Here is a 21,538-nt window from a genome sequence, read left to right on the forward strand (position 1 = left end):
CCAACCAAATATAAAACAATTTCCATAAAAACTCTAGGATTAGTTCGAAAAGATTTACATGTAATACATGAAAAACGCATAAAATTCAAAATGGCCAACTTTCGGGTGGGCCGAGCTAATGAAAGCAAATTGGAAATATGTCGGAAATAATGTGAGTAATGTTTGACATGAGACACTTTGTCCAAATCAAGGCCTTCCATGCATTAGGGGGTGCTATGGAGCCTGCTCAAATGTGTTTGTAAAATGAAAATTAACACACAAAATCCAAGATGGCTGACTTTCTGTCAGGCGAAAAATATTAATATGTAACTAAAGATGAGAACAATGCTCCCACCAAATTTTGTGAACATCAAAGTAACTTTTTTCCAACCCTGGTGTGCGTTGGGGGTGCTATGTAGCCCGCTGGCCATACCCGTGCACAATCGCTGCAGAACTTTGCAATTTTCACCAGGTCTGACATGTGTGCCAATTTTCTGCGATTGCACTGCAGAAAAATCTAAATCTTTACAAAAACTGTAGGTTCCTGGCTTTCGTTGGGCCCCTGGCACTTTTATGCTAATGACATTTAAAAGGGAAACTCCACTTATTTTACACAATAAATCTACAGTATTTACAGGTCTTGGAGGGTATGACTGCCTATGTAAAAATGTGTGTAAAGTAAGGGCTCCAAAAGGGAACTGTGTGACGTCTGATAAACTGCCTTAAGTGACATAACTTAAGTCAATGTCAGCTGCGGCTGAAGACTACAAGTTTGAAAATGAAATAAAATCTGGGGGAGTGTCATTAGAAAGAGTTTACCAGACCTCTGTAGCCCGAAAAGTTTAGCTGTGTACTAAATCCATAGTACATGTTTTGGGAAACGTTTTTTTTTTTTTCCACCACCACCCAGTATTTATTTTTCCTGTAAGTTGCTCCTACATTTATGTGCATTGCACTGTGGTAGAAATGACCAGAGTTAGTATTCTGTCTGCTTTGAGTTTACTTTATTTTGTCACTTTTACTAAAAACCTACTAAGAACCAGTATATAGTATGGTTTTGGACACTGCAGATATCTCGGGCTCTGCTGCATCGATTTTAATCTTTTTTTAAAGCTGTCCTTTGACAGCCGGTGTACAAGTATTCTTTTAACTTAAAGCGGAGAAGTTTTTGCTTTGGAGCACATCTCACAATGGTTTCTATTTTGTTCAAATGTTTTGAGAAATAAGAAAGCAGTCTTGAGTCTTAGTTAAGCAAGAACTTTACACATTTATTGACAATCCATGATAACAAAAATGACTTGCAAATGTGTGACGGTGGGTGAGGGTCAGTCAAGATATCAGCTCTGTAAAGAGCGACTGATTGGCAAAGTCTGCAGGCCTTTCTTGGGGGCGTGGCAGTGAAGGACTGCCACTGAGGCCAAAATGTGGGACACCAGCACTCAGGAAGTAGAAAGGCATGTGGGTAATTCTTCCACTGGACCAACACTAGGAACAGAGAGAGAAATGTTACTTTGGAGGCTGTAGAGTACAGAGGAAGTAACAAATATGGTTCTTCATTTATCAGGGTTTCTGCGGGGTTTACCAAGATAAATTAGAGACTTTTTAAGACCTTCTGTAATAATACCACATAGAACGCAATTTTATACCCGTTTCAAAGAATGAAGGAAAAACCAGAGGGACGATATAACCTGGGTAGCTCACCTGGTAGAGCGTGCGCCCATACACAGAGGATCAGTCCTTGATGCAGAGGCAGCGGTTTGATTCTGACCTGCGACCCTGCATGTCATTCCCCCTCTCTCTCCCCTTTCATGTCTAAGCTGTCCTGTGACAAATAAAGGCCTAAAATTGCACAAAATTTTTTTTTAAAAAGAATCTGTACAAATTCTTATTATTTCACTTGGGGAAGTACTTCGAAGTTTATGAAACGATGAGCTTCCTAGCTAATGTAGCTAGCAGTAGTGACAGTGTTTGCTACAGGTCTGATGCTGCTGACTGAAACTCCAGAAAGAAGGATTAAACAACTTCCTGCAGCACAATCCATTGTCGCAACAATCCCTCTTTTAGGGTACAACATCGCCCAACAGCCCACAATCGAATGTATAAAAAAAACATTTAATAACTAGCATTCCTGTTTACGGCAGGCAAGAGAAAATATGAAATTAAAGTAGTAAAATGAAATTTAAAGCCTTTTAATTTTTTTTTTTTTAGCCAACTTTATTCAGTTCTTTTTACGACTTTTTATGACCTGCAGGAACTCCATATATGTCTGAAAACACCACATTATTAAACTAAAACATAATATGAGAGAAAAAATTGATAAATGTATAGAGTAAGACTGACCACAGTGAGCAGAGCTCCGTGCTGGAAGTTTGGGTGGAACTGCATCAATCTGGGCTCTGCGCCAGGCTCCCCTTGCACAAAACCACTAAAACAGAGAAACAAGAAATAAATCAGTACATGGGATGTGCAGTATCACTACCCTGGAAAATGCAATATTTTGTAGCTCTACTAAAGCTATGCAAATATGAAATGCAAAACACACATAACAGTACAAACCAAGGCAAAAGCTCAAAAATGGGGTTGGTTCTTGTCTTGAACACAGCTATGATAGCAGGCCGTTCTGCTGCTTGTGGATCACCTGAGACAACAGATAACATACGGAGAATGAGAAGAGTTATTAAAACAAAAAAACAAAAAAGAATAACACCAATGTAATACTGATAGGGTTAACGGGGGTGAACACAAAAAAAAAGTGAGAAAGACCTTTCAGAAGCACTGCGAGCCTCTCTCCTGTTGGGTCCCAGGCTAAAGACTGGATCTCTCCACCAACACTGGCAGACAAATTAGACAGAGGTGACTGACATTAAGCTTTACTGTAAGTGTCTGTAATGTTTCATACAGACAGGATGTCAAGCAGCACTAAATACTGCCTGAACGCTGAATTGTGCAAATCAAAGCTTTTTGGAAGCCCTGTTCATCACTGTTTTTGATGTAGTCCAGCTAAAATATGGCTACACAGCAATCTAGTTTGGAGCGCTTACATGATGTCCCCATATTGTGTGTTAAAGGTTGTCTCTGATAGGTCAGCCACCACTGCTGCTGCCTGTGGCCCTTTTGACGTGCATGTAGGTACGCCTGCTGAATAACGACATCACACAGGTCAACTTTAGTCAAGTTTTAAAAACTCTTTCAAAATCACTTTTTCATCCGACATTAAAAGAAAACAATTCAAGCTGCACGTCAACTATCGACAAGACTATATTCTACAAAGTAACTGGCTATTCTGTGTAAAGACTGGGACAGATAACCTGGTGTATCAGTGAAAGTCAGAGCATAGATGACCGTCTCTCCCTGTACGGTGAAGAGAAGGCGACTCCCATCTGGACTCCAACAGCCAGACTAACCAAAACAAACAAACCGAGACTCATCAGAATATAATAAATACATGATTTAGCAAATGTTTTGTTACCTAAACGAACAACGAAGTGGTGACAAGTTTTTACCTGACAGCGCCCTTTCACACATGGCCAACGCTCACAGGTCCACATCCTGGTTTCCCAAACCCTGAAGAAAGAAAGATAAGATAGACTTTATTAATCCCACACTGGGGAAACTCCTGTGCTACAGCAGCTCAAAAAAACAAATGTACACACACACATTAGACATAGGAGAAAAAAATATACATAAACTATAGGAAATGGAAAAATAGAATATAATTAGTTATAATAATAATTATTATTATTAAACTGTATTTACACAATAAACAACCTTATATAAACAGACAGTATATAAACACAGATGTACAGATGAGTAAGGTGCGAATGAATAGAGATGACATATTGCACAGTTGGAGGTGACACAGAGTAATAAACAGATAAATGTGCATAGTGCAGAATATAGACAGTGATGGCTCATATTGCAGAAACAGCTAGCAGTGCTACATTATGATGTCGCATGAAAGAGTCTGACTGCTGCTGGAATGAAGGACCTGCGGTAGTACTCCTTCTTGCACTGAGGGTGCAGTAAAAACAGCACATTCTGTCCACTAATTATTAGGGGTGTGAATCTTCACTGGTCTCACGATTCGATAACGATTATCCTGTCAACGATTTAAATCAATATCCCGATGTGTAGGGCTGGGCAATATATGGATATTATATCGATATCTTGATATGAGACTAGATATCGTCTTAGATTTTGGATATCATAATATATTAAGTGTGGTCTTTTCCTGGTTTTGAAGGCTGCATTAGAGTAAAATGATGTAATTTTCTGAACTCAGACTGTTCTAGCTGTCCTATTATTTGCCTTTACACACATTGTCATTAAAATGGACATTTCTGATGATTTATCAAAAATCTCATTGTGTAAATAATATTTTGTTAAGCACCAATTGTCAATCCTACAATATCGTTGCAATATCGACATCAAGGTATTTGGTCAAGAATACTGTGATATTGGATTTTCGCCATATCGCCCAGCCCTACCGATGTGTCACCGCCTCAATATTATTATATATTGCTACACATGGTTTTCATCAACAAATTCATGCAGTCAGATATATATATATGAACTCCCTTTTTCATTCTATCTGCTCTTAAAAAAAGACACATCCTGAATGTAGCGGAGTTTTAACACAGCAGACATAAACATCAGTAGGCAATAATCGATTATGGTCTGTCACTGCATCGATGCAGAATCGTCCAGGTCCGCATCGCAATGCATCGATGCAATGATTAATTTCAACACCCCTACGTATTAACACCTGCTTAACTGAAGACTATGCTACTAAGATCTTACATGTTCATAAATATTCATTAAAAGTGAGTGGGCCTCATTTGAAAATTCGACACATATTCATTGGCAGCTTCACATATCGTTTAAATGGAATGTGCTATTGTAGCCTTTCAAGGTAGGTTTAAATTGTATATTATGAAACTTGGATCTGTGACGTGCAGTCTCTGACCTGAACAGGGCAGACGGTGTAGAGGCCAGGACATGGCTGCCATCAGGAGACCAGGACAGGAAGGTGACCCCACCTCCTCCAACACGCTGAAGTGGCACACCGCTTTCTGAAGCCACGTCCCAAACCTGAAAGATACATCGGTGCCAAAAGGTACAACAGCAAATACCTTTGTGAGTCACTTTCTTACGAGATGAATTTCGACTTTTATGATGAAGCGGTTGCCTCGTACCATCATTGCGGTGTCCATAGGCGAGGCGGACACGAGGAGAGATCCGCTCGGAGACCAGGCGATGGAAGTGATGGGAGAGTGACCGGGATGAGACAAAACTTGAGCACAACCAGATGAAGGCCTAGATTGGTCGAGGGGAAGAAGAGCATAGCACAAGAAAAGAAGGGGGCTACAGTTCAATTTAAGACCTTTTTAAAACCGCATAGAATCTAAAAACTTTTTTTCACAGGAAGCAAGTAGAGACAATATCTATACCACATTTTTGTCAGTACTTACCAGCTATATATAACAATAATTCCTGGTAATATAATGAATCAATTAACATGACCTGGACCAAGTGGAACAAAATTGTAATTTTTTGTAATTAACCAATTAGAAAATAACACATTTAAGATAAAAGTGACACCATTGTGAGACGATGAGCTTTCTAGTTACAGTAGCTAGAAGCAGTGACAGTGTTTGCTACAGGTCAAATCCACAGTCACACCAGTTTCACTTGTAGTTTAGAGATGTATAACAACTCACAACATTCAGCAACAACATGCAAAAAAAGATTAACTAACCGCTGAATATATTCTAAGGCCTTTTTTTTGGAGGGAACTGAATCCAATTTAAGACTTTACCAGACCTGTAGATACACTGGCGTTTACGTACCTGGTTGACAGTGAGCAAGGGTCCACGTGCCAGACCAGTAAACAGTTTTGACAAGCGACAGCGAGGGCAGTTGCACACAGCGGCTTCCATTGCACTGCTGCAACACTCCTCTGTAGACGGTGCTTCAGTGTGGGGGTAGTGGCACTGAGAGACAAGAGTACAAAAGGACAGTGTCGCAGAATGATGAAGAGATAAAACAACAACACTTGTGTTTGTCTGTCCCGCACACATACAGCTTTATTGTTATTGGGATCAGAGGTTCACTGTTGCATCAAAGCTGTCCTACTGGCCTTCTTCAGAGCTTACGTACGGTACCTTTTGGGGTTGTAGATCTTAATGGAGTCGTCCAGTAAGGCTACAGCAAATTTATCTGTATGGGGATGCCAGGCAAAAGCTCGCACCACACAGTCAGACCTGGTAAAGCAAATAGGATTAAAGCAGACAAAGCTCATTGACCATTACAGTGAACAATTTTAAAAAGGTCCAACATGTACTACTTTATTATCCATTACTGCAGTCTCAATTCAAAATACTGGAGAGAGCCTGCTCGCCAGCGTCTAAGTTCACAGGGGTTGCCAGGTTGTGAACGCTAAACCCAACGTCCCACAATGTCAATGTTAGCGAGATGCTAGTCTCGCATTGCCATTCATTACTCCACAGCGCAGCAGATTTGCTAGATGATGCTATGTTTACGTGACTGTTGAAACGACAGAAAGTGCCCATCCCTACTATGTTAGCCGTGATAGAATTAAATGAAGCTCAACGCTTACCCGTTAGGAGGAAATTAGCCAACTCTGCGTCCTTTTGGGCTCTAAGCTGTCTCCATCTTTTAAATGCATCTCCATTATTTACTCGTGTTTTACCACGTCTCTGGTCATGCAACCGTTTAGAAAGATGTTGAGTTCTTTTTAGGTCGGGTAGAATAAATCTCTCTCTGTTAATCCAGTTTGTTTGGTTGCTGCTACCATGGCTGCAGCCAGCACGTTGTTTTTGCGTGTTTGCATTTCATGTCTGGCAACCCCGGTGTCAAAATTGGCAGTTGACCACAACAACCAGGCCAAAATAAGACAGACATTCCTTCCCGGAATGGAAATTTCAAAAGGAGAAAATACTGGCTTTAGTATTGTTGCCGGAGAAGATAGTATTTCATCTTAGCAGGTTTCCTTAGTATCAGATGACATATTGTGGTCATTTTTTGATTAATTACAGTAAATATATTACATATTGGACCATTAAGACAAAATTGTTTGTTGGTAATTTTGCCATTTAATTTCTGTTTAAAATAAAGTTTAAAGCCAGTGCTTAAAGACAAATGTATACAAAGATCCCACAGTTTTGCAATCATTTATGTAAAAAATAAAGTTAGTTGTAAAGCTTTAACAAACGATTGTTTTCATTATCCATTAATCTGATGATTATTTTCCAGATTAAATTGATTCATCTATAACATTAGAAAACAGTACCAAAAAAAAATGTCCATCCCAATGCCCTCAAAGTCATTAAATATCTTGTTCATTCAACCAACAGTTCAAAACGCAAATATATTCAGTTTAATGGAGGACAATTAAAAACAGCACATTTGAGAACCTGGAACCTTGAAAAATGACTTAAATGGTTAATTGATTGGCAAAAATGGTTGTGGTTCAATTTTCTGTTCATCGACAAAAGGATTAATCAACTAATTGTTGTCGCTATAGTTACAGTATATTAAAAACTGCTAGCTCTTCTCCAAAATGTCTGCTCACCACCAGTTTATTCACAATAAATAATATCTTCAATAATTTGCCCTTTGAAAGCAAAACTAAAACTACAGATAACAACGTTGGCACTCACCAGTTCAACACTTGTGAAAACTCAGCAAGCATGTCCTCGCTGCTCATCTAAGGAGCAAATGACAAACGGGTAAACCCATATCAACGCATCACAACAAACATCTGATTAAGTGTATTGCTGTCAACAACATATTTTACCTTTAAGCACAACTTACTGTGAGATGAGGAAACAGGGAGCCGTGAAAGGAAGAGAACCACCGGAGCAACGCCAGGGTACAACCAGAACTCACTGACAGCCATTTAGGCACTACAGTGGCACAAGATACAGGAGAGTTAATGTAAAAACTCATCAGTTGATATATAGGAAAAGTTCATTTGTTCAAGCAAAACAGCGCACCTTCTGTATTTGAGTTGGTAATTTCATCGAGTAGCCCTGTGAAACCACCATCCCGCCTGAAATGGACAAAGAATAATTGCATAAATGATCTATGTCTGTGAAAGACTTGCGACAAAAAATTGATATGACAGTATACTGCGTTATTATCTCTGGTACAAATAGTGCTATATGTTGTAAAAGTATGAAGTAAGAAATTTGGTCCATATTGCAGTGATTGGAGTGACTACGGGGTACAGCTGCATCCTTCCACTTGAACTGTAGAACTGTTTACTGACACTTTAACCCAAATGTATGGCTATTTTGCAATTGATAGACCGCACATGTACACATTGCTGTGTTTGCTAAAGGTTAAAAACATTACCAGTTACTAATTGTATCATCCAAGTTGTGCATATATTTATGAAACTGAAAAACACTTTTTAATGCAGTGAGTAAATGGTGTTGAATTCATTTGGCTTACTTTTTGCACAGCCATACTTTGGGAACAATTTGGGGTTCAGCGTCTTGCTAAAATGACCCTTCAACATGCACCCAGAGGAGATACCAACCCTTGTGGTTGAAAGCCGCACCACATGTTACATGATCAGATTCCTGGTGAACAACTATTACGTTTTGTATCGTAGAATAACCTGAAATGTGATAACATCTAGACCTAGAGCTGTAAATCGGCTGATATTAGCTTTTTGCAGATATATTGGTATTGCATATTTGTTGACAGATAATTAATAGGAAACTGCAGTACAGAAATGCCAAAGTTATGTTTGAGGTAGTTAAAAACATTGTTTGTTCACCAGACAGTGCTGACAAGTTTACTTAACTTTAACTGCAGGTCCCAATTCTTAAAGTAATAAAGTCCTGCCATAAATCCTACCTTCATGAAAGTTATAATGTTCAGGTTAAGTTGAAACAGAGAGGTGTTGATTCAACTTTTTAAAATATAGATAAGACAGAACTGTATTCATCCTGAGGGAACTTGTTGTGGGTGCAGCAGTTGCAGTACAAAGTAGGAAAGTGAAAAAAATATAATCAATAAACAGATTTCCAAATCCACAAGTCCTAAATATACATATACACACACAAACACATTACTACAATATCAAGTCTATGATCATTTTGGAGTATTCCGTTTGTGGTGTTGCTGTTGAATTGTATTGTGTTTTACTGACATGTGTTGCCATTATCATGTCCAACCGCTTTACATCAATGAGACTAATGCGATACAGTCCAACAGCACCACAAACTACATTGTCTAAAACGATCATAAAGTTGAATCAACACCTCTCTGAAAAATCATGAAGATAGGATGTATTGCAGGTGTGTGTGTGTGTGTGTGTGTGTGTGTGTGTGTGTGTGTGTGTGTGTGTGTGTGTGTGTGTGTGTGTGTGTGTGTGTGTGTGTGTGTGTGTGTGTTACCGACCACGCTGCTGCACTCCTCATCCACAGTGTTTCAGAGTGGTCCAGGAAGGCCGCCTTGCTGCTGCTTTCTGTGCGACAGTGGAGCTTCAGAGACTCTCGGGGGAAAAACAAACTCAGAGGACTAGACTCCTGCAGAAAACACACAACCATGTAATGAACTTTTACTAGGCAAAGTACACGCAGATACACTTAACGACAATACATTACAACATAGTCTTCTTGTTCAAGGTCGTGCTGTAATTATGGACCTCTGTCCACATCAAACGTTTAATTAACATGTCGTGAGAGATTATTAGTTATATCTGCACACGGCAGCTCTGAATCAGACCAGTTTCAGTCGGTCTTCAGTGGTGGTTCCTGACAGCAGCTCGTTGTTGGACTCGCACAGAGTGGACTGTCCGGAGGGCAGCGGAGGGGGGAACAACGCCAGAGAGCACATCTTCAACACGGTGAAACCACTGGCCACTGGAAACACACCATGGGTCAGTCAGGTACACACAGAGATATGGATGTCATGTTTACACCGAAACAGCTGGCTGCATTGCTAACGTTACACAGTGGGCAATCAGGTTAGCTAACACTGTTAAAGATAGCAAGCTAATTCTAGCTAACGTTAACAAGTTTAACATCGGCCTTGTTTTGGCAACAGCAGCAGTTGCTCTTTGTTTTATACGTCGTGAAAGTTACCTCGTAGTGTATCCTTTGTTGTGTGGTCAATTATCGTGCGCTGTGTTATCGAACAACAAAATAAAAGTAGCCTATCGCTGCTACGTGCGTCGTTGTGACACTTTGGGTTCCTTTTCAAGTAGACTAGTGCATCGCGCCGTGTGTGCTATAGCAAGCCAAAGGGACAAACAGTGCGGAGTTCGGCTACAGAGCGCTGACGTGCTGCCCTCTTCAGGACATAGAGCTACATTACATCCACACTGAGCCAAAACAGGCACCAACTGTTTGTTGTTAGAGAGTTGCGATAGGCTACATGAAATACATGTCATTTAATTAAAGTAATAAAAATCGAGTTGTTTCCACGTGGATTTCCTTCATATAAACCGTTCATTGTCATATGTTATTGAACAAATTATGCCTAAAAAAAACCCATCTGATTCGTGATTTAGATTAAGATAATGATGCTGTATTTCCCTCCTAACCAAGGAAGGACAAAGGCCATGGTCAGATGCACACCAGTCTCCCTGGAGCGGGCGGGATCCTGTGTGTCTTGCTCAAGGACACATCAGCAGCAGCTGCAGTGTGGATGCTAGCTGACACAGGGTATCCGAATTAAAATCATAATGGGGTTTATTACCAAGTAAGTTTTCACATAAGGAAGTGACCATAATATGATACTGGTTGAAGCACAGCTCAAACATCATAGTAATCAGTAAATGAAAAAAGTCTATATCGATACATTTTGGGAATGGAGATAACGTATGTGAGGATGGAAAATGGATTTCGTGTGTGTGTATGTATTTGCAGAGGGGGTGGCAGCGCCCCCTCGCGGTAACTCGCATTTCCGTGACGTCAATTCAGCACTGGGAAGGAGACAGCTCCCTCCCCCAAAAAACCAGCGCGCCTCACGTTGCACGGGTCCCCGGTTATTGATAACACAATTTGCCCGATGGGATTCATCCCAGTAACGTGTAACTCGTGGATGTAGGGACTGGAGAACAGACAGCCCGGACCGAAAAAAACAACGATTTGCTCATCATCAACGACAACTAGAAATCCGAGCCCACCCCTTCACTTGACAACGCGACATCAACCAGGCAGAAAGGTATGGGAATGTCATACTATACGGTTAAATGCTGATTGAATAAGAAATCAGGTATCACAGGACGTTAAGGTATGATGCCGTTGCTTGGTGCGGTAGCGTTCACGCTGCTCACACTGCACCAATGAACTGTTGCTGCCAAGAAACGAATCATCGTCGATGAACGCTAGAAAATCATATTTGTGCAGCGAGAAAGCCCACATTACGAAATATTTGTGTTGATGCCAACGTTGAGTACATGTTGAGACGCTGCGGCAGTTTCACTTGGCATGGACCATAGTAGACATCGGGCTGGCAATTCATGCACGTCGGTAATGATGCTGCTGAGTGTCATCATCACATCGTCGGTTATTTAAAGATTGATCTTCCTGCGTTTGTGTGCGCACACTGCTCCTTCGCACAGGCCCGGTGCTTGTTTATTGCCCATTTTTTCACGCTCTCATTTCGTTCATTCGTCGTGGCTCTTCTCATGCAGTGGTGCAGTACAAGACATGGAGCTAGTGTAAGATATGTGAATTGGGTACATGTGCTCTCTCTCTTTCCCAGTCGCTCTCTCACACATGCAGGCACGCACGCACGCACGCACGGACGGACGGACGGACGTACGTACACATCCACACTGTGGGTGGTTATGCAATTCGTCATATTCTTCAGATGCACACAATGCTTCTCATTTGATGCACGACAAACGACAAATGGGAGCTGCTGATTAGCTTTGCTCTGATGTTGTCAGACATTGATGCCCCTCAGAGTGACAGTTAAAGAACAGGTGACAGCCTCCTCTGGAAGATTCATTCATAAAGCCCATCTACGCTCTGGGTGATGGCTCCACTGGGCAGGCTGGTTTTCCCATTCATAGGCACATAGATGAGGTTGTGCTGCATGATTCAGACAGAATGTGGTTGTGGGAATGGAGTGGTTAAACTGGGGCACTGGCTGGATGCCAACTCATAGCACGACTTCACTGTTTTGGTGTTTTGCATTGCTTGAATAAAAGACAAGTTAGTGCAAACTCCAGTCATTTCTTAAAAGATCACAAGAGAGCACAAGTAAGGGGCATCCGTTTCAGCACTGGACAGCTCCACACTGCAAATGGAGCTGCCCAGTGCTGAAATTAGTCTACACTTGTTTTTATCTTGAAAAACAGTAAGCATACCATTAACATAAAGGTGAATATGGCTATACTAAAGATTATAAATCATTTTAATGCATTTCTTATCATAAATCTTCTCCTTCAGGCTTACGTCTCATCTTTCCATCCTTCATCCACCCTAACCTGCTGTGTTGGGGAAACCCCTAATGAGTGGGACCTGTATCCATGAGCCCCGTGCCCCTTCCCCCTCCCTGTCAGGCTTCAGCACCCCCATCTCAGAACCCCCCTATCGAAGACTCGATGGAGACACCCCTGCCTGCACCCCAGAAACGGACCTGACCCCCACACAGTGTGTCCTCCGTAACGTGCTGTCCATCGACACTGGTGGACCGGGGGCGCCAGGCGGCAGCAGCCCCACTCCCAGTGATGGAACCTCAGCCCACTTTGACAACAGCGTGCTAAAACTACATGAACATGAGGCCTGCCAGTGTTGCGGCGGGGCCGAAGCGGGGCACAGTCCAGAGGCTGGTGCTGTTCGGAGCCAGTCGGAGAACATTCGGCTACAATCAGGAAGTGGAGGTTTTTTGGAGGGACTGTTTGGCTGCTTAAAACCAGTTTGGACCATGATTGGAAAGGCCTACTCCACTGAACACAAACATAGCCATGAAGGTATGTGACAGTAAATGTTGCACTTCTCTGCTATCTTTGTAAATACTCCATTACAAGTAAACATCCTGCATTTAAAATCCAACCTTAGTAAAAGCAGAGTATAACAAGTATTATTAGCAAAATGCACATGAAGTATCAAACGTACTCGTTCTGCAGAAAAAAAAACACCTGTGACTGACATATTATTGTATAGTACAGGGGTGTCAAACTTAATTTCACTAAGGGCCACACTGGAAAATGAGAATCACATCAAGGGCCAGACAAATATAGTTTAATGACATTCTTTTATTTAATCGACAGAGTCAAATATCTTTGACTGTATTGTTGCATGTCTCATATAGTCTTCTCACTCACAGTTTAGTTGACATAAAGCCCTAAAAAAGTCAAGGTTCCTCAGCCATCATAGAAAAAAGCGTCAAACACGCAAAAAAAAGCAACAAAAATGTTTAAAAATACTCCAAAAACATGGAAAAAAATATTGACAAAAACTAGGCAGGCCAAAATGTATTGTGAACCTTAATGAATATGTGGGCCGGATCACAATTTGTGAGGTGCTGGATTTGTCCCGCCGGCCTTGAGTACATCATTAGATTGTTAGTGATGCATCAATGCATAAATAGCTGGTAGAGTTGATCTGCCTAATTAGCAGGTAGTTTTATCGAGTGGTTCCCAAACTTTAAAGGGTCACAAGATAAATCTGAGGGGTCGTGAGACGATTAATGGGGTAGGTAAGAAGGGAAAATAATTCTTCTACACAAATTTGAAATCATTTTCTGGACTCTGATCTTAGCTTTGTTTTTGTTTTGTTTTTAAATATTGAATGATTTGACGTCTTTGGGCCTCAAACAATGATTTAAATGAACCATCTGATTAGTTTAGAGCAACTTATAGATGTCTGAAAGTCGTAACAACTACAGGCTGCTTTTTTGTACGGGGTCATAAGACAAAAAGGTTAGGAATCACTGGTTTAATCTCTATTTCATAAGCTTATCATGTAGTAAAAACTACAATATTTACCCCTGAAATGTAGTGAAGTAAAAGTTGTAGAGTAGCAGAAAACAGAAATACTCCAGTACAAGTACCTCTAATTTAATTGAAGTACAGTACTTGAGTAAATTTACTTTATTTTCAAACACTAGAACACATTATTTTAATTTCATGTTCACTGGCAGCACCACTGTGTTTATGGGTCTGTCAGCCCGGTGCATTCACAGTCATCAGCTAAAGTGAGTTTTCACAGCTGGCCAGAGGGAAGCATCATGCACATCTGCCTCCACTGCATCTCCAGAGATCTCGAAACTTCAGTGGACCTCATGAAGAAATTATCTGCCTGTCTCTTTTATTCTGCCCAGCTTATCTCCCTTTGGTGACCATGCGCTCTTACAGTCATTTAAGTAGTGTCAGTATGACAGATGACAGACAGATCAGACTGTGAGTGGATTGTTGTTTTCCTCTTTTTTCTTCTCTCGGGATAGAAATGTAATGCTCTACTGGATAAGTTGTCAATATAACATTTGCTTGAACATGGCTGGCACTTTGTATGATGTAATTGTGTCCTGCCAGCGCGTAGACCTAGCATTTGCTCAGCAAACCCCCCTGCCCAAACTGGCCGGAGTGCATATTGACATTTGGAGGCTTTGCATTGTGTGATAGATATAAATTAAGTAATTACATAAAGGGTGCTACTGAAAAAAATCTGTTACAAAGCCTGTGTTAATTATGTGTGACACTTCATGTTTTCACATTTATTCATTGTGTTTCTTTTTGTGGACTTGTTGGTCTGAGTTTAGAGTCCTGGGAGGTTCCCTTTGAGGAAATCTCCGACCTGCAGTGGGTGGGCAGCGGGGCACAGGGGGCCGTCTTCCTTGGCAAGTTCCACGGAGACGACGTGGCTGTAAAGAAAGTGCGGGATATCAAAGAGACCGAGATCAAACACCTCCGCAAACTCAAGCACCCCAACATCATCACTTTCAAGTGAGGAAACTCATGATATCCTACAGTTTCACATGTCCTTAACCTGCATAAATCTCTCGTGCTTTCCTTTTCTGTTCACCTGTGCTATGTTATCTGACTGCTGTGCCTCCTTCCAGGGGTGTGTGCACCCAGGCTCCTTGTTACTGTATCTTGATGGAATACTGTGCCCAAGGCCAACTGTATGAGGTGCTGAGGGCCGGTCGTAAAATCACTCCCTCCCTCCTGGTTGACTGGTCCATGGGCATTGCAGGTGGCATGAACTACCTACACCTCCACAAAATCATCCATCGAGACCTCAAGTCCCCAAAGTAAGTGGACAGACTCAACACAGCTAGCCGAATGAGAATTTCAGCCAAAACAAGACCTACAATTGCATGACTGATTCCTTATTATTTCCATGTAAAAATACAGTAACATTACATGTAATCTCCCCTTTGCAGCATGCTGATTACACATGATGACCTAGTAAAGATCTCTGACTTTGGCACCTCAAAGGAACTTAGTGACAAGAGCACCAAGATGTCATTTGCCGGCACCGTAGCTTGGATGGCTCCTGAAGTAATTCGGAATGAGCCAGTGTCGGAAAAGGTGGACATCTGGTAAGTCTGATGAACATTGACATCTTTTCTAACTTACAAATACACCAGCACGTTTTTTCTTGACTTGGTGCAGCAATTTATCAATTATGTCTAATGTACTGCACTACAGTAGGAGAGCAGATACTGTATCAACATCGTGAGTTAATAGTTTGTTATTTCAGTGTTTAAAGACATCCATTCATCTGAGGGATTTAAAGTTTTACTTACTGTTATTTTGTGTGTGTGTGTGTGTGTGTGTGTGTGTGTGTGTGTGTGTGTGTGTGTGTGTGTGATGACTGCTTTGTGTGACTGAACTGTCTCGTTGTGATGTTCTATATACTTAATTCTTTCTCCAACCTCTTTTGTTAAAGAGATTGTGACCTTGATGAGACTTCCTGAATGAATAAAGCTTGACTTAACTTTAAGGTCCTTTGGAGTGGTGCTGTGGGAGATGCTAACTGGAGAGATCCCTTACAAAGATGTGGACTCATCTGCCATCATCTGGGGTGTGGGAAACAACAGCCTTCAGCTGCCCGTTCCTGAGAGCTGCCCCGACGGCTTCAAGATCCTCCTCAGACAGTGCTGGTGAGTAACACCTAGAAATAGAGAACAAGGAAAGAAAAATAATAAACAGGGACGAGAGGACAAGAGAGGCAGAAAATGAGCAGATTAGAGAAGTGAAAGCAAGGGTTGAGTGTAGCTGTATGGGAAGGCGCTGTAAATGTACACAGCTGTCTTTCCCGTCTTGGATTTGCAGGAACTGTAAGCCCAGGAATAGGCCCTCTTTCCGTCAGATCCTTCTTCATCTGGATATAGCATCAGCTGATGTGCTGTCCACTCCACAAGAGACATACTTCAAGTCTCAGGTATGGTTGTTTCTTCCGAGTCCCCCGTCTGAATATGGAAGATCTGTGACTGCACCAAAAGACTCACAAATCACACACTTAAATAAAAAGCAAGGTGTACACAAATACACACACGCCCCCACACATGCTTGCACATTAATCTGACTTTTACTGCCATGCAAAAGACAAGTTGTTTTAAAGTCAGCTGTGGCGAGACGGAGCTGGTTAACAGAACTGTGCTCCTATCAGGCTGAATGGCGAGAAGAGGTGAAACAGCACTTTGAGAAGATTAAATCTGAGGGTACTTGTATCCACCGACTCGATGAGGAACTGATCAATCGACGCAGAGAGGAGCTCAGGTCTGTTTTTTTAAACTTTTATATCTCACATACTTTTCAACCAGTGGTTGGTGGTACCTTTTACTATGTTAGTTGACATGTATGAGGCCACTTTCACTCTGTCCCATTTCTCGGTGTCATTCTTTTGTCCGCCCATGTGGATGAAATAAGTGCCTTGAGTGCATGTCTATTGTGGAGGATTTGGAGTCTCTCATGCAGATGCAAAATGACATCAGCAGCCTCTTTTATTCATAGGCATGCTTTGGACATTCGCGAGCACTATGAGCGGAAACTGGAGAGGGCTAACAACCTTTACATGGAGCTCAGTGCTGTCATGCTGCAGCTGGAGCTCAAAGAGAAAGAGTTGCAGAGGTACAAATAAATCCATGAACACAGGGTATACGTTCTTTACAAATTAATAAGCTGCAGTGTGTTTACACTTTGGTGTCTTTTGGTATTTTGTCTTTCCAGGAGAGAGCAGTCTTTGGATAAAAAGTATCCAGGCTTGTTTAAGCATCACAGCTCCAGGCAGAGCAGCTCCTCCAACTCCATGGACAAACTCATCAAGAAGAGAAATGTCCCACAGAAACTGCCCTCGGGAAAGAGGTGTGAGATCTCATTTTAGTCGTTATCTAATAAAAAATTGATACTGAAATAAATATTCATTAGGCTTGTGGTTTGTAGTTGTTGACTAATCCCTCCTACTCTTTTAGGCCAGACATCCTCAAGTCTGAGGTAATCATTCCTAAAATGGACTCCTCTGTGATGCAAGTCACTATCCCAGCCTGCCCCAACAGAAGCTCCACTTCTCCCAGCCGGTCTCGGAGGGTAAAGACCCGACATCGCAAGCCCGGGAAGGGCAGCAGTGGGGACCTGGCTGGACTTAAGGCAAATCAGTCCTCCCCTAATAGGGACACGACTGCCCAGGCTAACAGTTCTACCACTAATACCTCTAAGCAGCTCCTGGAGCCCTCTACAGCCCTGCTGGGCCTCAGCCATGAGCAGCAGCAGAGGCAGCTATCCTCCTCCAGCCCTGACCTCATCTGCACCACGCTAGAGGCAGAGGGGCAGGGGAAAGGGGAGCCCTCTGTGGGCGGGCTGGAGAGAGGGGGGAGCCTCAGTGCCTCCGCAGGGTTAGGGGGATCAGAGGCGGGGGCAGCTGGTCTAGATGATCTCACAGAAACCCCTCCACGCAGTGACACGCCGAGCGAGGATGCTGCGTCGTTCCCGTTCTCCAGCAGCCCAGACTCACCATGTGGGAGGGGCGCGGCAGCAGGGCGGGGGTCCCTGGGATCTCCTCGTCTGCCTCATGATGGGGAGGATAAAGAAGAGGGAGCCGGTGCTGTGAGGTTGCCCCGTGGGGCATCAGGGGGAATTGGGAGTCAGCACCTCACTCCTTCAGCCATTCTGTACAGGGCAGCTATCACACGCAAACAGGTACAGAGCCGGATATCTGTTCGTACTCCTCAGTATTTCTCTGGTAATACTTTGATCATTTTCACTTGTGCATCTTTCCTGTTTTTGACTACAGAGGCGTGGAGTGTCATCAGAAGAGGAGGAGGGTGAAGTTGACAGTGAGGTTGAGTTACCAAGGAGACGGTGAGTAACTTGCTATCCTTCGTCACAAAAAAAAAAATCCCTCAAGCCATCTTTCCGCTCTCTGAAAGAGTTGCTGATTTATTCAGAGAACAAAGAATCCTTTTTAATTTGTGTCATTCTTTCACATCATTAAAACCTGGTTTTGTTTCATTTTAATCTCTCCAGACGTCCGACCAGCATCACCAAGTGCCAGTCGGTGTCTACCTTCAGCTCAGAGAACCTGTCGGTGTCGGACGGCGAGGAGGGCCACACTACTGACCACTCTCACAGCGGCACCCCCGATGTGGTCAGCACCAACACAGACGACAGGCTGGACGACCGCAGCGACGACCTCCTCTCTCAGGGGTCCGAGATCCCGGCGGACAACACTGATCCTGCGCAGACTTCCGACGGCCTGTCGGAGAGAGACGGAGCGCTAGGACAGGCCAAACCTCAGCTGGACGTCGAGCAGAATCCTAATGAGGTACAGCAGCTCCACCACAGAGATCACATGTTTGCGTTTGTGTCATCTTCTTAGACTGATGTGAAAGCACTTACTTAAAAACCAGTGGTCAGTGGCCGGGTTGCCTCAGTGGGTAGAGCAGGCGCACATATACTGAGAGGCTTATACCTTCGACGCAGAGGTCCAGGGTTTGAGTCCGACCTGTGACCACCTAGCTGTCGTATCAATTAAAGGCGGAAAAGCCCAAAAAATAATCTTAAAAAAAAATAGAAACAGTGGTCAAAAGTAACCAAGTACAGTTAATCAAGAACTGTACTGTAGTTCAATATTGAAGGTCTGGTACATTACTTCAGTATATCTGTTTTATGTTACTTTGTCAACTTACATTTCAGAGACAAATATTTTACTTTTTATTCTAAATAAAATGCATTGTTAAAGACAACCTTTTTGGCCTTTGACCTCTTATAAGAAACAGTGTCTGGTTGGAGCCCTTTGCCACATTTCAGATGTCTAAACAGTTTGAGGCTTAAAGAGGTAAAATTATCCATTAATTTAAAAAAAAAAGCAAAAAGGAGAGAAAAGTAAAAGAAAATGTACATAGCTGAACTTTGTCTTTTCTAATTTTCTAAATCATGAATCATCTCACGGCCCCTCAGATTTATCTTGTGACCCTTATGAGGGTAAAATGATGCTATATATATATATATATATATATATATATAATGTTACAGCAGTATTTCAAATCAAATAACTGATATATAATTTTATTAACGTAATATTTTAAGATTTATTTATTTATGAGGACAATGCACATTAATCAGCATTTCTGTAAATGTGCCAGTGTCAGCCAGCCGGCTAATTTTCAGCTGTAGCCCTAGTTACCTAGCATGCATGTCTTTATGGTGGGAGGAAACAGGAGCACCCAGAGGAAACCCACGCAAACGTGGGGAAAACATGCAAACGCCACACAGAAAGGCTCTATAAGATTGTATCAGTCACAGGGGACATTTTACTGCAGAACGATTACTTTTACTTGTAATACTTTAAGTACATTTTGCTAATAATACTTAAGGATTTTGAATGCAGGACCTTTACTTGTAATGGAGTATTTTTTTTTACATTGTTGTATAGGTACTTTTACTCAAGTAAAGGCTCTGGATTCTGCCAAAAACACTTAATGTTTTCTGTAGGTCACGTATGACATAGTTTTCTGCTTCTCTCTTCAGAGTCGGGCCATGTGTGATGACTCTGACTGCGACAGTGCGGAGCTGGATCAGTCAGGTAGCGGAGAACCCAGTCGTCCTCCCAGTGCTGGAGCATGGGTGTCACCATCTCAACCCTATCAGGGGTCGCCAAAGGTGCCCCATACAGGACCTCCGTAGATCACTGGACACTAGCAAAGACCTCCAGCTACCATCACAGGCGTACACCAATCTGTCAGTGCAGTACATTACTGTTGTCATGAGGGATCACACCTACTACACCACTCAGACTATGACAAGTTGACTTATGGTGTCTCATAAGTTTGTTGGCTGGCAAACCTACATCAGATGACATAGGACATTTGTCATAACCTGACATCAGATATCCTGGCAGCTTGTGACATCAGATTAATGTCATTTAATTTCAGAAGGGTTTTTGTTTTAGGCAAAAGAGTTACCAAGGTAACCTTAGCCACTGCTTCGGTTCAGCAAAAACCCTCCACAGACGCACACGCACGCACAAGATACCACACTCGTTGTCCTTTAAACACTCTAATCCTCACTCTGGGAGCATCCTCCATGATACTCCACACACTAATGCATTAAATACTAATGAATAATAATGTAAATATCCATTACATACCACATGAGAAATATCTAACTTTATTTTATTTGTAAGATAAAAATGTAAGACTAAACTGTATGCAGCCCTGTGAACAAATGCATGACTACATGTTTATAATTTATGGTTCGAATGTGTCAGTTTTATACTTTGTGAAAGTTTACACTTTTTTATTCCTGAAAGTATTACTTCAGTTATTTTGTTTTGGTTTTTGTTAATAAATGTCACTACTCAAGAAAAAAAAAAAATGGAATGAAAATCTCACCAAGACGTCGATCATGATGCATAGTTAGGATTCTCAGTAGGTAATATATTATTTTTTTTAACCCTCCTACTACTGAGTTTCAAATACACATAAGACATGGGTGAGGTTTTTTATTAAGCTTATCAAATTTGTGATAGGATGGGAGACCTTTGGGTTCACTCAAAATGCACTTTTGCCATTGTATGTATGCCGGTGTTTCTCCGCCGGTTTCTGAAATGGTTGGCTTTTTGATTGTTTTATTAGTATTGATTTGCGTGTGTTCATAGAATACACTAGCATTGGTAATCAAGGTACTATCTAAGCAACAAACACTGGTGCTTTAGTAAAGGAGTCCTCCTCCGATACAGCATTGCACTCCTATAACATTGTCAGACTCAGCAGAAGCAGAGATACTATCTGCTTTATTCCACACACTTTTCTTTCTTGTCAATACCTGGCGCCTACATTACCCACAGTGCAACTTGACCGACAACAGTGTTGTCCGAGATTCCGAGGTTTGTGGCTAATGTAGCCTCGAGCCGCTAACCTCAAGCAGAGATGAGTGGTGGGCTACAGAGGCCTGTTTAACTCACTTCTTTTTAACTCCACACCTCCAGATTATGTTTTATTTTCAAAATTGTAGTCTTCGGGCCCAACTGATGCTGCCTCAAATGACATCACAAGGCAGTTTAGTTGTACGAAACCACAAAAGTCTTTATAAAACTTTTAAAATCTTGATGTGTAAAATTAG

At 41.9% G+C, this 21,538-nt stretch overlaps 2 protein-coding genes across 3 annotated transcripts; one reads left to right on the top strand and one right to left on the bottom strand.

The window, feature by feature from the left end:
• Positions 1-1,226: 1,226 nt before the first annotated feature.
• On the bottom strand, positions 1,227-10,246 carry aaas (achalasia, adrenocortical insufficiency, alacrimia). Of its 2 annotated transcripts, none has more exons than XM_078255458.1 (17): positions 10,101-10,246; positions 9,742-9,878; positions 9,415-9,542; positions 7,998-8,053; positions 7,816-7,907; positions 7,662-7,708; positions 6,144-6,242; positions 5,829-5,972; positions 5,175-5,295; positions 4,946-5,070; positions 3,483-3,543; positions 3,288-3,378; positions 3,021-3,114; positions 2,743-2,810; positions 2,536-2,617; positions 2,320-2,404; positions 1,227-1,464 (listed from the first exon to the last, which is right to left on the bottom strand). In XM_078255458.1, the coding sequence occupies exons 2-17, from the start codon at positions 9,850-9,852 to the stop codon at positions 1,309-1,311; spliced, it is 1,560 nt and encodes a 519-aa protein (XP_078111584.1). In that variant the 5' UTR covers positions 9,853-9,878; positions 10,101-10,246; the 3' UTR covers positions 1,227-1,308. The 2 variants fall into 2 exon arrangements, with proteins under 2 accessions (XP_078111584.1, XP_078111585.1); XM_078255459.1 differs by having other exon boundaries at positions 3,021-3,117; positions 10,101-10,227.
• Positions 10,247-12,480: 2,234 nt separating this feature from the next.
• map3k12 (mitogen-activated protein kinase kinase kinase 12) lies at positions 12,481-20,101 on the top strand. The gene is given in 13 exon segments (XM_078254009.1): positions 12,481-12,953; positions 14,729-14,917; positions 15,034-15,225; positions 15,358-15,516; positions 15,922-16,080; positions 16,253-16,361; positions 16,590-16,699; positions 16,934-17,050; positions 17,150-17,284; positions 17,392-18,115; positions 18,210-18,277; positions 18,443-18,740; positions 19,946-20,101. Coding segments are annotated over 13 exon segments (2,889 nt in total).
• The last annotated feature ends 1,437 nt before the right edge of the window (positions 20,102-21,538 follow it).

Source organism: Sander vitreus, chromosome 7, assembly GCF_031162955.1.
Source record: "Sander vitreus isolate 19-12246 chromosome 7, sanVit1, whole genome shotgun sequence".
In the NCBI taxonomy this organism is placed as follows: Eukaryota; Metazoa; Chordata; class Actinopteri; order Perciformes; family Percidae; genus Sander; species Sander vitreus.